This window comes from Bombus fervidus, chromosome 5 (assembly GCF_041682495.2).
Source record: "Bombus fervidus isolate BK054 chromosome 5, iyBomFerv1, whole genome shotgun sequence".
Lineage (NCBI taxonomy): Eukaryota > Metazoa > Arthropoda > Insecta > Hymenoptera > Apidae > Bombus > Bombus fervidus.
This window is the reverse complement of record NC_091521.1, coordinates 15,783,855-15,799,128: the sequence shown is the minus strand read 5'-3', so window position 1 is coordinate 15,799,128 and position 15,274 is coordinate 15,783,855. Positions and strand designations below refer to the sequence as shown.

The 15,274-nt window shown below is 39.4% G+C and overlaps 1 protein-coding gene across 2 annotated transcripts; it reads right to left on the bottom strand.

Moving 5' to 3' along the window:
* Positions 1 to 649: 649 nt before the first annotated feature.
* Positions 650 to 13,227, bottom strand: LOC139987044 (uncharacterized). Of its 2 annotated transcripts, none has more exons than XM_072002878.1 (4): positions 12,835 to 13,227; positions 5,933 to 7,029; positions 3,975 to 5,618; positions 650 to 1,906 (listed from the first exon to the last, which is right to left on the bottom strand). In XM_072002878.1, exons 1-4 carry the CDS (start codon positions 12,847 to 12,849, stop codon positions 1,783 to 1,785), a joined length of 2,880 nt encoding a protein of 959 aa, XP_071858979.1. In that variant the 5' UTR covers positions 12,850 to 13,227; the 3' UTR covers positions 650 to 1,782. The 2 variants fall into 2 exon arrangements, with proteins under 2 accessions (XP_071858979.1, XP_071858980.1); XM_072002879.1 differs by lacking the exon at positions 12,835 to 13,227 and adding an exon at positions 10,863 to 11,032.
* Between the last annotated feature and the right edge of the window lie 2,047 nt (positions 13,228 to 15,274).

Sequence of the window (15,274 nt, the reverse complement as noted above, 5' to 3'; positions counted from 1 at the left end):
TGTTGCAACTTGGAAGCGTGCAAGCTTCGAAGTTTCGCGTCTACGAGGATAGACAAATTTTTTTAATCGTCTTCGCCTACTAGCAAACTGTCTTCGACTTAAGTGCTTACTGACTAACTTCTGTCTTCTTTCTTGAATAATTGATTGCCTTTATTGAGAAACTTTTACCATGGAACGTACTACTATGTTTTTGTTCGCATTTATGCTACTGAAATTGGATACGAAACGTTGGATCACATTTGTAGATAGACACTTGTTTGCGGTACATGTATAAAGGTAACTTGAGAATTTTTTTAATTAACTTTTATTTACTTTAATCAACTTTCGTTTTAGTTATTACTGTGGTTCTTTTATTGTTCGTATCTCGATCTTATGTTCGTTTTAAATGAGGAAAATAAGTTTCAGTCTTTGAAGAAAATCATGAGCATGTAATTAAGAGGAAAACTCGCGTATATCACTATTATTTAGGAGCAAATTTGATCAGGAGAATAGAAGATAGATAAGGATTTCTATATAAATTATTTCATATAATAGTATTAATCTGTATACAAAATTGGCTAAAGTTTCTTCTTGAATGTGGTACAGTAATGTACCATTCAGATAATTATTTGCAGTCGGTAAAACGAGAGAATAAATGATCTTACCAGAATTATTGCAAGAAAGTATAATTTATTCCTATTTTACAAATTAAGGCTGTTTCCATTAGGCAGGTGAAACAATAAAATGGAAGAAACAAAATAAATATATCGCTTTAGAATATTATACATATTGATTAGTAATTTGTGTGTCGATTTTTCTCAAGAAATCAATCCATCTATCCAGATTTCTCAAGCCAAATCCGTTCCTTTGAAAAGGACCCAATGAAGGCTCAAATTTGACCCAAACTAATTGAAACGTAATTCAAACGATTTATCTAAATCATCGCGTTGAAACAGTGCGATCTAGTAGCATCGAATAATTTAGGTCAAGTTTGAGCTATGTCGTTTCGAGTTTCATAGAAATTAATTAACTCTAGTTTCTTAAATTACCAGCCTAAGTTTATATTAAATAAGGTGGCAAATATGTACAGTTTTGGCTGAAAAATCAGTTCGCAATGTTCCCTACAATTTTCTTAGAGATTATTCGTGATTCCATTTTCGCTCTCTTCTATTAAAAACTTTGCCGAGCTCCAGAAATATAAAATAAATGTTCCATTACATACATACATGAATGCAAATCCCATTAAATTGACTAAGAGTCGAACGAACTTTGTCATAAGCGAAGCTTCTTTTATGCTTTTGAAGACATCCGGATTCTACTTATTTTTATCAAATTGAGGAAACAAAATTCGACCGAATTTCGGTATAAATGCAGTTTCTATTACGCGTTCAAAGAAGTCCGACTAATTTAGACGTTGATCTACAAATTAATCCTGCTGTCGAATGTCAGTCATCAAATTTTGCAAAAACTACAGCCAAACCTTTATCATCTCGAATGGAATCCCAATAATCGAAACGTTCGCACTCCAATTGAATAAAAATTCCCACTTTTCGTGCTCTGATTGAAAGTAACTCTCGAAAACGTCTCTAAAACCAAATCAACGTGCGAATCGAATCGCCGTATCCCGAATCACTCGAATCGAACTATACGGCGATGCTTTCACCGGTCGCTAAGTTAACGATTTCTCAGTTCCGCTTTTCTCCGAGGCTAAGGACGGGGGGCAAGTACACGGTCCGTCGACGAATCTACAAGAGGAATCTAAGCGGAGAGTTCTCTTTCTTTCTCTTTTTCCTTTTCTTTTGTTTAAAAGAAAACGTTTCCTGGCCTGGCCTGGGGACACAGAAAGCTCGAACAATCGTGTCTTCGTACCGCGTCCATGACCTGCTGGAAGTGGCTGGACACTTGTACAGCTGCTCCCGGCTGAATTCTGTGAACATCACACAAATTCAAGCGATTAACGGCTGGTGATTGACGGCAATTCGTTAGAAAAAGCCCGAGGCGACCGTAATCTTGCCAGACTATCGATAGGCACGGTGTAATTGATAGCTAACGGAACGATGTGTAATTGGATCGTTAATAAATCGTAGGATTAAATGAAAAGGACGATGACAAGCAGATGGTAGAATCGAAAGTTGACCCTATCGAATTGCGACGATAGATCAAAATTGTTTTGGTGAAATTCACGAGTTAGAAAGTCTAATCGAATAGATGTGATTAGTAAATGGGGAAATTAATCCCTTGCAAGGCTATGTAGCGTAAAAGTTGTGTATACCCGCGTATTTAAATTCACTTAGAGTGGCTGAAACTATTCACAATGAAGCGTTTCTCGACGAAGCGTTTTCTTTTTTTTTTTTTTTTTTTTATCAGACTCTACGTTTTATTTTGGTAATTTAAATTCCTATCACATTTTTATAGTCGTACGAAAGTCGCATAAAATAACTAAAGGATACCGTAGGACGATGAATACCGTTTGTAACATTGACCTTTAACTTTTTCTAAAACGAATATGTAGATATTCAGGTAAAACGAATGTAGATTTTCCAAGCTTCTGGAAAAGGAAAAAAAAAATCTTAAAAAGTCTGCGTCTATCTAAAGAATACTCCAGATCGATTCTTCAAATCCTTGAAATAGTATCTGCAATTTCCTTTCCATTTGAAACCAGTTCAAACAAAGCCATTATCCCGGGACGAGTCGTGAAAATCAAAGAACCTCGCCGGCTGGACGGAACCATAGCGAGAAACAGATAACTTTCTTCCCAGCTTTCGCCGGCGACGTCCTACTGACTGATTCGACTTTTACCTCTTAGCACAATTTCACTCTGTGCATACACGCGTGCGCGAGCGCGTGCACACGTCGTGTACCTTCGTGACGAGCCAGACTATGTACACGCGTGTCACGGGAAAAGCTCCGCGCAAGAAACGATAGAAAATTAAACGATGACAAATTGATGTCGAATCCGAACGTTTCATTTCTCGCTGCTGCTTATCGATCGTAAACGATTTCTACCCCGAGATCGCTGCATGTTCGTTTCGAGCATAGTTTCACTGGAAATCACGACCGTGCAATCGATTTTCACTGGACACTCATGAATATTTAAAAAATTAAGTTATCTGTTTCCAATGATTCGATGATACAACGTTCAATGTATTTCTTGTAAATTAAACACGCGAGTAACGTCGATTCGCTCTTGAAACGCGTACAGTAGAACTCGGTTTATCCGAACGAAATTTTATTTAATATTCGATCGATTTTCGAACTTTTGCTGGTCTGAAAAATCATTGATCTGAGCGTGATCTCCTAGTAGGAGGTAGAAGTAATTCTATTATATGAACTGCAATCACGTAAACTGTTTGTCGCCAGACAAGTTCAGATAAATGGACTGTAGAAATACAGTCTATTCCACTGTGTATTTTCTCTGGTGCATTTCCATTCTGTGAAACCGATTACCATTTTCTTGAAAAATCTATACATCTTCTTAGACGAATCGGTGAAGCTTTTAAAATGCGTTCCTTTCTCTAGAAGGAGTACGTATCCGTAAAAAGACTGGTTTCTTCTAAAAGAAGCGGCGAAGAGGAAGAAAAGAGGTCTATCGGCATTTCTCAGATCTACGAAACCGAAAGGCCGTACACCAAACATAGCCAGCTACAAAATAATATGCTAATTGGCGAGAACCGTCATTATATCACACGAACAAACAACTTCCCGTGTGTTTTGTAACTTTACGTTCACCTTTTTGCTAAAAAGAAAATAATTCTTGGAAACAACCATAATAGTTCAATCTGAAAGCTGTGTACCATAACAATGCTAGGAAAATACCACGATACTTTGCTTCTGAAACTACATATCATAGTAAAACTTTATAGGTAACTGACTGTAATATTCTCTACTAACTATAATATAACATGATTCAATACCAAATTATATAATTCTATAGGTAGTAATAATTTCTCGAAACGACCATAATACTTCGATATGAAAGTTGACGCGATACTCACAAGCCTAAAAGACTAGCCATTTTTTTCTCCATCAAAATAACCGCATCCGCGCCCCTTTCGATCATGGCGTCGCAGAATATCCTTTTGGCACAGGGTGTGTTGGTCCAGTCACCATCGATATGAGCTACCTCGGCAACCTCCGCGTTCTCCAGATTCTGAAGTGCGTCTTCCAGTTCCTGATCGCTTTCGATACTTCTTCTCCTTCGTCTTTCGCCTCTTCCGTCCACAGAATCTTTTTCGTCGCTCGCAGAAGCTTCCGAGCTTACCCTCTCCAAGCTGTCCAAATCGTTCTTATCAGACACATCGTTAGCCAGATTTTTCTGGAGGAAGTCCAAAGGCGTGGAGCCATCCTCGATTATCAAAATAGCAGAATCCTCGCTGTTCTTTTTCGAATTACTTCGATCGTTAGCTTTTCTATTTGGAATAAGAAACTCCGTGACGTCGATGCTACCTTCGCGAGAAGGAAGATCGATCTCTACGATCTCGCTGATCGAATCGGCTCCCTTTCGTTGCAAACGTTTATTTCTGATTAAGTTCTTTAAATTTCCTTCCGCTTGGAAAATGTCCAAATAATCGACACTTCGTTTCCTTCTCGAGTATCCCGTCGCCTGCTTATTCTCCTCCATTTCCGGCTTAGTCTCTTGATTCTCTGCTTTCTCATTTCCCTCCACGATCAACAAAACTCCGTTCCGATTATTCGAATTTCCACCATCGCCATCAACTTTCGATTCTTCGTTCGGTGTTACGTTCTCGAGGAAGTACACGGTTCCGCTATATTTGTCTATCTGCTCCGAGTCTCTGCCATTATTCTCTCTATCCGTTTCCCTCAACAGAGGCTGACTAGCGTCCAAAGCTCGTTGATATTCCACCTCGCTGCCTAGAGCTTCGTTAGATCTCTTTAGGACATCAACGTCCAGGTATCTTCCAACAGCGACAGCACCGATTCCGAGAGCAGCGCCTGATGCCACGAGTCCCAGAGCTGGAATCAGGATACTGCTACCGGAAGTAACAGTGCCGACCTTGTCTTCAGCCTCTTTACCGTTCGAAAGACCTAAATTCTGTGAAATTTTATGCGTAGCTTCCACCAGAGGATCGATCACTGGCCGAGTAAATTGTGAAACCTTCTCCACGCTATTGGAGAATTGGTTTTTCAGGTTCTCCGAGATTTTCACCCAAAATGGCGCGTCGTTTGGCCTCTTCAGACCATAGAAATGCTGATTAGGGTAATAATTCTTCGTCGTGTAAGTGTCCACGATGTTCTTGTCGTTTAAGACGTACTTCTTCTTCTGTCTTTGCTCGGTAAAGGAGTATTGGTTCTCCGGGAAATTGTCCGGCCTTCTTTTCTCGTTTTTTAGAATCTTTGCAGGCTGCACGCCCAACTCTGGATGAGCGTATTGAAGGACCGGTGCCCTGGCGCCAGGCTTCAAGGCGACTGGCGCGATCTTTTGACTTTCCGGGGTGTAGAGCTGCGAAACTGGATAGATCGACACGCCGTCAGGGTGTAGCATCCTCTTGTGAGAGTTGCTTCGGTAATTGTCTGTTCTAGCTTCGTACACCTCTGCTTTCAACGCTTCGTTCTTGTAGTTCTTTGGATCCCACTCGAAGAACACGTTTCTCCCTTCCTCTTCGTAGTCTTTGCCGTATCTATCGGACAAATTGACGAAAAATATATCGATATTTATCGTGTATTTCCTCGAAGCATATATAACCAAGTAGCTAACTCGTAACCCATGACTTGTAAACTTTCGCTAATAATATTAATTCAATTGCTACTACGTACTACCGCTGTTGCTATTACCAATAATAATAATAATAATAATAATAAAATAATAAACTAGTTCAGTTACTAATAATTTCATTGGTCGAACTATCAATAATATTAGTTCAACGTGTGCAACAGAAGCCAGCTCTATTTTTCGATTGTAAACATTTCTTTCATCTTTATACCCTCGACATACCTCCTGTTAACGTTCTTGAAGAATCTCTCGAACCTCTGCCTCTCCACAGCATTCTCCGCCGGATAAAAACTCGAAGAGGTTTCCAGGTTGTCCGTAGATCCTGCATCGTGTATCAATTTGTTGTTAATCACTCGTGCGTTGCGCCACGTTTGAATCTTATCGATAGGTTCGTCGGGAACCCTCTTGCCATGAATCACAGGGGTACCATCCCTATCCAGCGTCATAGGTGACCTCTTTGGATTTGATTTCACGTTTATCTCCGACCTGACAATTACTTCTGGCGGCACGTTCTTGCCATCTCTGTTCTTGGACGCGTTTGCTCCGATATTCGTCCTCGAAGATCGAATCTGATGAGGCAAAAACGTGTAGCGAGTCTTCTCCTCGCTCTGGTCGGCCAACTGCAGTTTCCTCTCCGATCTGTCCTGAAAATGTCGCGGCAGAAGTAGTCCACCTGCAGGAAACGCTGAATCGAATCTGGCGTAATTGGTCCTTTCTTCGGTAGTCGTCTTCAAATCACTCTGAAGAGGTTTCCAGCTCAGATATTCCTCCGTCGTCGATTCCTGAAGCTGAACAGCCCTTCCATCGGTACCCAGAGGCGTCCAGCTTCCGTAATCGATGTTCTGTTCGCTGACTGGTCGAATCTTTTCAGCGATGTTCGTCTCTTCGTTCGCGGATACGTTTTCAAGTTTCGAGAAGCCTCTTTGGCCGTCAGAGTCTGACAATTTCGCTCTGAGTTGTTCTATTTGAGCCTCTTCCAATTTTCTGATGTCCTCTTTGGTCTTTGGTTCGGTTTTTATCGATTCAGATACGTCCGACGATGTGCTGTTCTCGTTGCCTAGTTCAGGATTAGGATTTTCAGGATCTTGAAGAGTTTTAGCAGGCTCGTTCGCTGTTTGTTGTTCGGGGTAGGATTTGTCTCGACGTTTCACGATCAAAGTTGCCACGTTCCCTTCGCTGGTTCGTACTTTCAGCTCCTCTGTTTCGCCTGGAAGGCTTCGTGATACTTTGAGCATCGTTCTAGCGTAGCTGGGTTTCGGTAGATCAGCCGTGCTCGTGTGGATGATGGCTAGTGTCATCAACGCCAGAGTGAACGTCACCTAGAACGAGAGAAATACTTTTTGCAGAATTATGTAGTGGTCGATATATATATTTAGAAAAATAGTTTGAGAAATGCTATTGAAGCGAGTGAAGCGTCTAGTCTGAGGTCTCTGAAAGATTATCAGCAGCGAAATTGGTAGATTAATTTAGACGATGATTAAAATTAACCAATAACGATACGTAAGATAATTTTTGGCAGTAAGTACGAAGGATTAACTACGAATACAGTTTATGTAACGATTCATTCGTTACATGGCTGTGTATCTGGATGGAAAGGGACCTACCGGAAGTCCATTATGTCCTCCTCGATCCCAAGCTACATGCTTTTACGTGTTACGTCTACGTACAGCTTTGTATGGGATATGTTACGTGCTCGATTATGCTCACGAAGCCTATTTAGACTCTTTGTGTCGAGATTTTATAGGCGAGTTTCATGATTTCGCTATTTAGGTGGGTGTGAATACGTCTGTAATAAATGAAAGATGGTGAAACAATTAGGTTGACGCCTGATTGCGATTAACGAGCGTATGATTAGTTTGAGAAAAGTGGCAAGTGAGAAGTTTGTTTGAATTTATCGTCGACTTTATTATGAGAAATTCGTTTTATAACAGATCGTTGCTACAATGGGAAATAGGTGAGTTTACATCGAATAGATAATTTACATTGCATGTAAATTAAGTTTCAATTAGGTTTGGGTCAGAGTAAATTCTGATCGGACTGATCTCTTTCTTACCAAACGTATTACCGTCGTAAAATAATATTTTGATGAAATTTCACCAGCTCAAGAAATACTTATGCACAGTGACGTATGTAAAGCTGAAAACGCAAGGTTGGAGATGCGTTCGGTTTGGTGACAGCGATTCGAAGATTTTTAGGGTCACTTTCACTTTTCATATCGCGCCGTCGGAATTTTTTATCAGTGAAACCTGATCGAAAAATTTGAGTACCAAAATTGTAATGTCGAAATTGTGTCTATGTTAACGAGCCAAGCTCGAAGATCAAAAGAAATTATTTCGAATGAATTATAGACTCTGTGTAGCATTGCAAACTAGTTTCGTTAAGACAAGTATCCGTATCTAAAAAAGTTCCAACCATGATAGATATAGTCGTTGATGTTTCGTCGTTCAAGCTGTTTGTCGGTAAAAAAAAAAAAAAAAAAAAAAAAAAACAGCAGACAGAAATAAAATTTTCATGTCTACTCTCGATGGAGAAGAAAATTTTCTATAAAACGAGAAACGAGGAATTCGCGAGCCTTTCGTAAAATTCTTAACTCGCGAAACTAACTTTCGAAGGATAGTGCAGAATCTGCAAAAAAGACGTGTTTAATTGCATCGAACAAAAGAGGAATAACATGCGATCCGTATTACGCTTTATGAGTCATCGAACTTTCTCCTTTACGCCTCCTCTTTATTCCCAGTAAGTCTAAGTTGTCTAATCTATTTTAGGAAGTAGAATGAGCCTCGCTGCCAACATACTTCGAAGTATAGAAAAAATTGCCACGAGAAAGTATAAACCAGATTTAAATGATAAACTCTGCTATTATATCTTTGCAATAGTTCTTATGAATTTGATTGATTGCAGGATATAAATATAATTTGAGAAATTACTCATTAATTATTAATAGTTACAGACATCGATTTCTATCGACCCTGTAGTAATTTGCAAATTTACGTGTTCGTGTTCTTTTTGAATGGAACGTCGCTCTTTGATAAAGTTACACGTTCGATTTAACTGATAAATTCTATCATAATTTTTTCCACGTATACTTTTACACATTATATTTTGGAAATGAGTATAGTTGCGGTTTTCACAGTACAGTTGCATTATCATTCATCGTGTCGGAATTTGGAGATGTTGCCATCGTTCGTTTGTGAAATGCCACGAAACTACAATTTCGTGAGTCGATCCAGCTGCGATCGAATTTTTACAAAATGTCCTGATTAATGCGATCGTGTTTCCCTGCGTCGATATTAATCTTCAAAGAAGGAAGAAGAAAATGCGATAGGCTACTCTTGAAACGTGGCTATTTTAACATGAAAGTTTCACCAGTTTCATGCAAATGAAGATCCACCAGTCTCGCACCTAAATGTTCTTCCGCTAACCTCCATCATACGACCTTGCAATGAATTATGCTCAGGAAGTTGCGTTGAAAGACGAATGCGCCTCACAGAAACGAGAATCGCGTCGCAGGAGGCAATCGCGGTGAGAGAAATTTAATGGCTCGTTGAAATCTCCCAGATTCTTCGGCGAAGATTAGAAAATAGCGATGCAGTAACCGAGTGTCTAGATACTTTCTATTATAAATCCCATGATTATTCATCGAGCAAACACCATGCCGTTCAGGCGATACAACGGTCTGTTGCAACGATCGATTTAACGTGGCTGCGACATGGAGAAAAGTCTGGAGGAGTAAAATTTCGCAAATGGTTGGGAAAGCTGCGTTTAAATCGTAACGAGAGGAAATATGAATCGATTAGACACCGCGAAGTACTTACGCTTGTAAGATTAAATCGTCGAATTGACGATAATGACAATGAGATAACGTACTACTTATTCAATGATTGAAATTTCCTTCGCGAACTGAATAGTATCGACAAATTGCGGCAATTTTCTGGACATTGCGCGTTTATATTTTATCAGGTTGAAACAAACATTATCCATTGAAAACGCTGATGCGTGAAAACGACCGACATTGAGATTATTGCGCTTTAAAACGAAATGATATTTGTTGTCGGATAGAGTGTTAGATTTAATAGAAATGTGAAATAGCACGAGCAAGAATAGGAGGAAAAAGATCGAAGCATGAGCTAGCACGAGTGAGTATAAAAATATATAAGTGCATGAAATAAAAAGTAAATAACGAAGAGAAAATCACGATGAACAGCTCAATCGCTCAATTCACAGTTACTATCTGAAACTTAAACATCGCGTATATTTTCCATGAAAACTGAGACACGTAAAAAAACGTATAATCTTTTCATCGGACGATTCTACGATAAAAAAATCCATTCAAAAATTTCCACGTAGATTAACAATTGGTTGAATACCGTAAGAGAAGAAACACGAGAAATACGTTCTTACTGATTTTTTATTTCAACGCTACTTCACGATTCAGAAGGAATATTTCGACACGAAGTAGCTAAAAGTGGCAAGAATCGGTTAAATTGAAAGACGTACGTAGCCGACGAACTTTGATAAAAGCGAAATATATAAATATCGAGACAAGCAATATTTTAATATCTTCGATATTCCAATATTCCAACGATATTTTCAAAATTACGAAGAGGATGGAAAAACGCATGTTCGGTATCAAAATCAAATAAAAATTCAAATCTAGTAACATAATATTAATAGACAACATACCGAATCTTAAAATTGTTTCGCACATGGATGGAAAATATGAATAGCGTTATTTCCCTTGTAGTCTTCGATTATCTCGCAATTCGTCCAAACTCTTCGACCTTTTTTTACCGGTTTAATTTTTCCAAATAATGCAACGGAACGAAAATGAGAAGAACGAAATGTAAGTAACGTTCTCGAACATGCCGATCAAGACGAAGAAGGTGGATCGAAATAAAATTAACAATTGGACCGAGAAGGCTGGTCTCGCATCAACAAGTGAAACAGAACGACGTGCTTTCCCCGGGCACGTCTCGCACACGCTCGGCCTGCACGCATCGCGTCCACGCGTTGAAGACGAGACGATCCACTTTTTCCATTCTGGTGACTTTCGTTCGACGATTCACGGCCGAACGGCTGATGCCGAGAAACTGCTAACCGATCGAACCCCTCGTGACCTTAACGCGTTCACGACCTCGCGAAGACTCTTTACCTTTTGCAGCAGCCATCTTTGTGTTGAAATATGCAAAGGAAAGTGGAATGGGTCTTCTGTGGGTCGTGGATTGCGATGGTATTTGCAATGGTGTTCGCAAATCGTACGAAGCGATCTTAAGTTCTTTCTTATTCTTCCACTTGGATACGGATAGTCGTGCCTCGGTAGAATTGAACTTAGTTCGATGCAAATTGTGGTTTCAACGATATAAAAACGAGTGATCTGCGTTATTTCTCTGTTGCGGTGAATTTAATTTCAATCGTAACGATGGAAATGGCGTGTAAAGATGTTCGTAAAAGTCGTTATAAATTGAGTATAGCGTTATTAATTTCGTGCTGACGAAGCGAACGGTTAATCGAAGATTAATATCGATTTAAATATTTCTTATCGTAATAGCCTTCCTTCGCTGTGATCCAATGAATATATTCTTTTGTATAATATTCGTTGATTCGTAATACCTCAAAGTCTGCAAATTTAAAGTCTCCATTCATCTTTTTACGACATCGCGATTATGTTCATGAACATTTATGATTCTCGGATCTTATCTTCCTTCGTTGAATAGGGTTACAATATACCCGTTCTCTTCGTTTTCGAGACTTCTAAGATAAGCGTTTTTAAACGTAAAATAAAATCTTGGATGTGGAACGCAATATAGATAAATTAATTAGGACAAGTTCTGAACCATTTTTTTTTTTTTTTTTTCAAAATAAAATATACAAATAGAAGGAACGACATATAAAAAAAACCTATACTTTTAAAAGTAATTAATATTCCGATTCTTGCCAACTATGCAGATCTAACTATCGAAAATCGAATATGGTAATTGATCGTAAGGCTGAGAAACTCGCAAAGGATAAATAATGATAGATCGCTAACAGTCTGTTGGTGAACATACGTACATCGTTGAAGCGTGAAATTGAAGGTTCGTACATTATCGAGCTTATGGGAACATGAAAATTGCAACGTCCAACTAATGAACGATACGCAATTAATGTGTCGGCGAAGGAAGCGCACGATCCACGCGGACTGCGATGCCCCCGATCCGTGTCACATTGCGTTTCCGCTCCAGAAAGCTCGCGGATCGACGTTCATTCTCTGCCAATTAACGATTATTCTTTTCTTTCTTATTTCTATTTAATTCCTTGGTCCTCCTCCGGTGTTTGCTCGGTGATCCTTCAATTGAAGAAATCGCTTCCGAGCGTTCATCGGTAGAAATGCGAAACTGCGATGTACAAGAACCGGAACGGGGATGTAGAAAATTGACAATAATTTAAGAAACGAGTGGAATTATTTTTGCGATACGACGGAGCTGCGCAGGTTTCAAAAATGCCTGCTGGAAATATTGTTTCGCGAGAAACCATTGTTAAAGAGACGAAGATTTATTTGACGAAGGTGGAAGAAAAACGTAAGAGGAACGTTTGCCTGTTTACGTATTCCATAGACTTGTTAAGACGTGGAGAGTAAAGAATCGCTTTTACATTTGAGATAAAAGCGGCCGATACATTGGAAGCTTGTCTTGCAATTGCAAGAATGTGAGCAGTGAAAAGAACGACGTGCTGGAGAAATATCTTGCAACTCGAAGAAAAGAAGATATCGAAAGTAAGAAACGCTCGAGAAGCTTGAGTAGCAAGTCGTAACGCTATTTCAAGGGACTACAAAGTAAACAGAGAACTCAGGAAGTAAAGTTGGAAGAATATTTCATGCAAAATGCTAAGGTAGATTTAACGAAGGAATACTAAAAAGCTGTTAACGACTAAAACGCATCAAATGTCGGAAATTTCACAATACTTAACAAAGTCGATAGACGGCAAATTTTATCCATGCACAAGATCATGAAGAACTATAAGACCTCTGTCACAGAACAAAATCAGCGTTAAATTAAAAAAAAAAAAAAACAAAACTCTGTACAAAGTTTGCGAAGATACCTACACGCCAAGACTTAGAAACGCGCAAACTCAAAAAGAATAAATACCTTAAATCTGTCCATTTTTGCGTGTCTTCGATCGTGCTGATCCAGCTGATCCAGTGGTCAAAGATCCAGTGAGAAGATCGTGTCCAGAGAGAGCGCACGAAGGAATAGGCAAAGAATAAAAAAAGAAACGAGGAAAAAAGGAGGAAGAATATAACGCGGATACGTCGTCAGATCCGCATGATAGACGCGTAAAGAACGAAATTGACGAACGATCGATTCGCGTGGAACTTGAGGATCGAAGATAGTTGTTTCTTTTTTTTTTTTTTTTTTAAGAAGCAGAGAGAGAAGGCCTGCTCCTACGCACCTGTTGACTCCCGGAATATCTTCGCGAGACTGACGAAGGCGCTCAGTCAGCGGCTCCTCGTGTCTCCGACGAAGGACCGGCACTTCTCTCCGACCTACTTCCCGCGTTCGCCTTCGCCTTCTTCCGTCGCGACGTTCAGCGTCTCTCCCCCGGTTGATCGAAACATTTTCCGAATCGTCGGGTACAGGTCAATGGAAACCGATTGCCAACGGATATGGCACTGGATTCTAAGAATTTCCAACCTCTGCCTTTCGATGCTTCAACAGTACTAGTTTGTTAGAATTTTGTATATCGTAAAATTGTATGGCGGAAGTGAATCTGATTGGGCACAGGTCGATAGAAATTCATCGATCGACGATGGACATGGAAGTCGATTTTGGGGATTTTGAGATTCTAGCTTTCGGTATTTTTTTTTTTTTTTTTTTTAACTAGTTATTTATAAGACAAAAAAATTAGCAATTTTTAAATCGGAGCGACGAAAGGAATTGGAAAATCGAAATTTTACCTTTTGGGTTCGTAGATTCGGATCCAGAGTGAAAATCTATATTTGAAAAAAGAAAAGAATCTCCTGGAGAGAAATCGTCCGGTTGAAAGTTCTTTTTTAAATCCTGCCGTCGGAAGTTGTACGTTTTTCAAATCATTGAAACCAGGAGAAATCGATTGTCGTCTAATCCAAGAATTCAAACTAGAACTTTACCGCCTTAGCTTGACGACTGTCAATTACCTTTCATTCGCGAATGAAAATAGAAATTTTGCGAACATTCTTACCCGACGATACATCCATCTAATCCAGGTCAATGATTTTTTTCATTCCACTTCACATTACTAATCGGTACTTCATAGAGCTCTTATGATAATCGATAACCATCCTGATTATTCGGTAATTCCTCAAATTAATTTCAAATCAACTAAATTTTCGCCAACATCCACGATCTAATTACAAAGAGTGTAAAAATAAAAATAGAATTTATGTGAAAATGATCTATCAGCATAAGTCATTGAAATCTTCCTCGGTGATGCTCATTACGTTGTTACATGTATATATACGTTACTATAACGATGTTAATTGCACGAACATGTTGTTCACGTAATTAGACTAATAGCCGTTTGGTAGATCTCACCTTCTCCACATTATTTTTCATTACATTTTTACTTGCTTTTAATTTCACATATATCCGATTGCTGCGACGTACGACAAAGATTACCATCGTTATTAAGGTCAGTAGCATGAATTACAATGGCGATAGGAAAATTCTCGACTCCAATCGGTTCTTCCACGTTCCTCCGCCACTTTCTCCTCACGAGCGTTCCGTAAAATGCACGAACAGCTGTGCAAGGTTTCGCAGACCATGGTTTGGGGAGCAGCGAAGAGGAGAGAAGAGGGAAGGTGAGTTCGCGAAACTTTGAGACAGTGGCCGGTCCGGTTTTCAAGTTCACGAACGGCGCGACGGGGCCAAACCGGAAGAGACGTCGTTGAAGCGGCGGCGCGCCGGGTTCAGAGACCTGCCAGTGAAAGTCCATCGATTCGATGAAGATGACGACGAAGAGGAACGTCGCGTCGGTGCATGGCCGCGTAATCTCCTGTCCATTACTGAATTTTCAAATAACACACATTTTGCAATTCGACTTTTGTGAAAATTCGCCTTGCGGATGACGAAAGCTTAGATGCATTTTTAATAATCTTGATCGTTTACGATTAATAGATTTCAGCATGCTATTAGGTTGTCCGAAAAGTGTCTTTCTTTTACAGACACGTCTTTTACAACGATGCATCTTTATACGAACATGAAACCTAATCTGTCGAACGTTGTGATCTTTATTTCGATAGAAGAAAATGGATCATACGTAATTCGATAAAATAATATAAAACGGAAAATGTTGTGCATCCATTATTTCCTTATAAAGCTGTTGAGGTTATTAGTTGTATGTGAATACAAAGGAACGCGTGGATAAATTGTAAGGTAGAAAATATATATTTTAAAATACTAAAGTGTAAATACAAGTCGGAATATAATATGAGCTGATCCAGATTCGCACGCTAGCAGTGTTACCCTATGACTGAAAACCCTGAAGCCAACGTTGCCTGTGTACAGTTTATGCCTTCGTCGCAGTTTTTCGTCTATAGGCTGTCGATGG

What these genes read in the sequence shown, in the direction of transcription:
- LOC139987044 (XM_072002878.1), bottom strand. An exon ending in TTCAAGAACGTTAACAGGAG is followed by an intron (nt 5,619 to 5,932) that starts GTATGTCGAGGG and finishes TTTGTCCGATAG; the next exon opens with ATACGGCAAAGACTACGAAG. An exon ending in ATGGCTAGTCTTTTAGGCTT is followed by an intron (nt 1,907 to 3,974) that starts GTGAGTATCGCG and finishes TGATGTTCACAG; the next exon opens with AATTCAGCCGGGAGCAGCTG.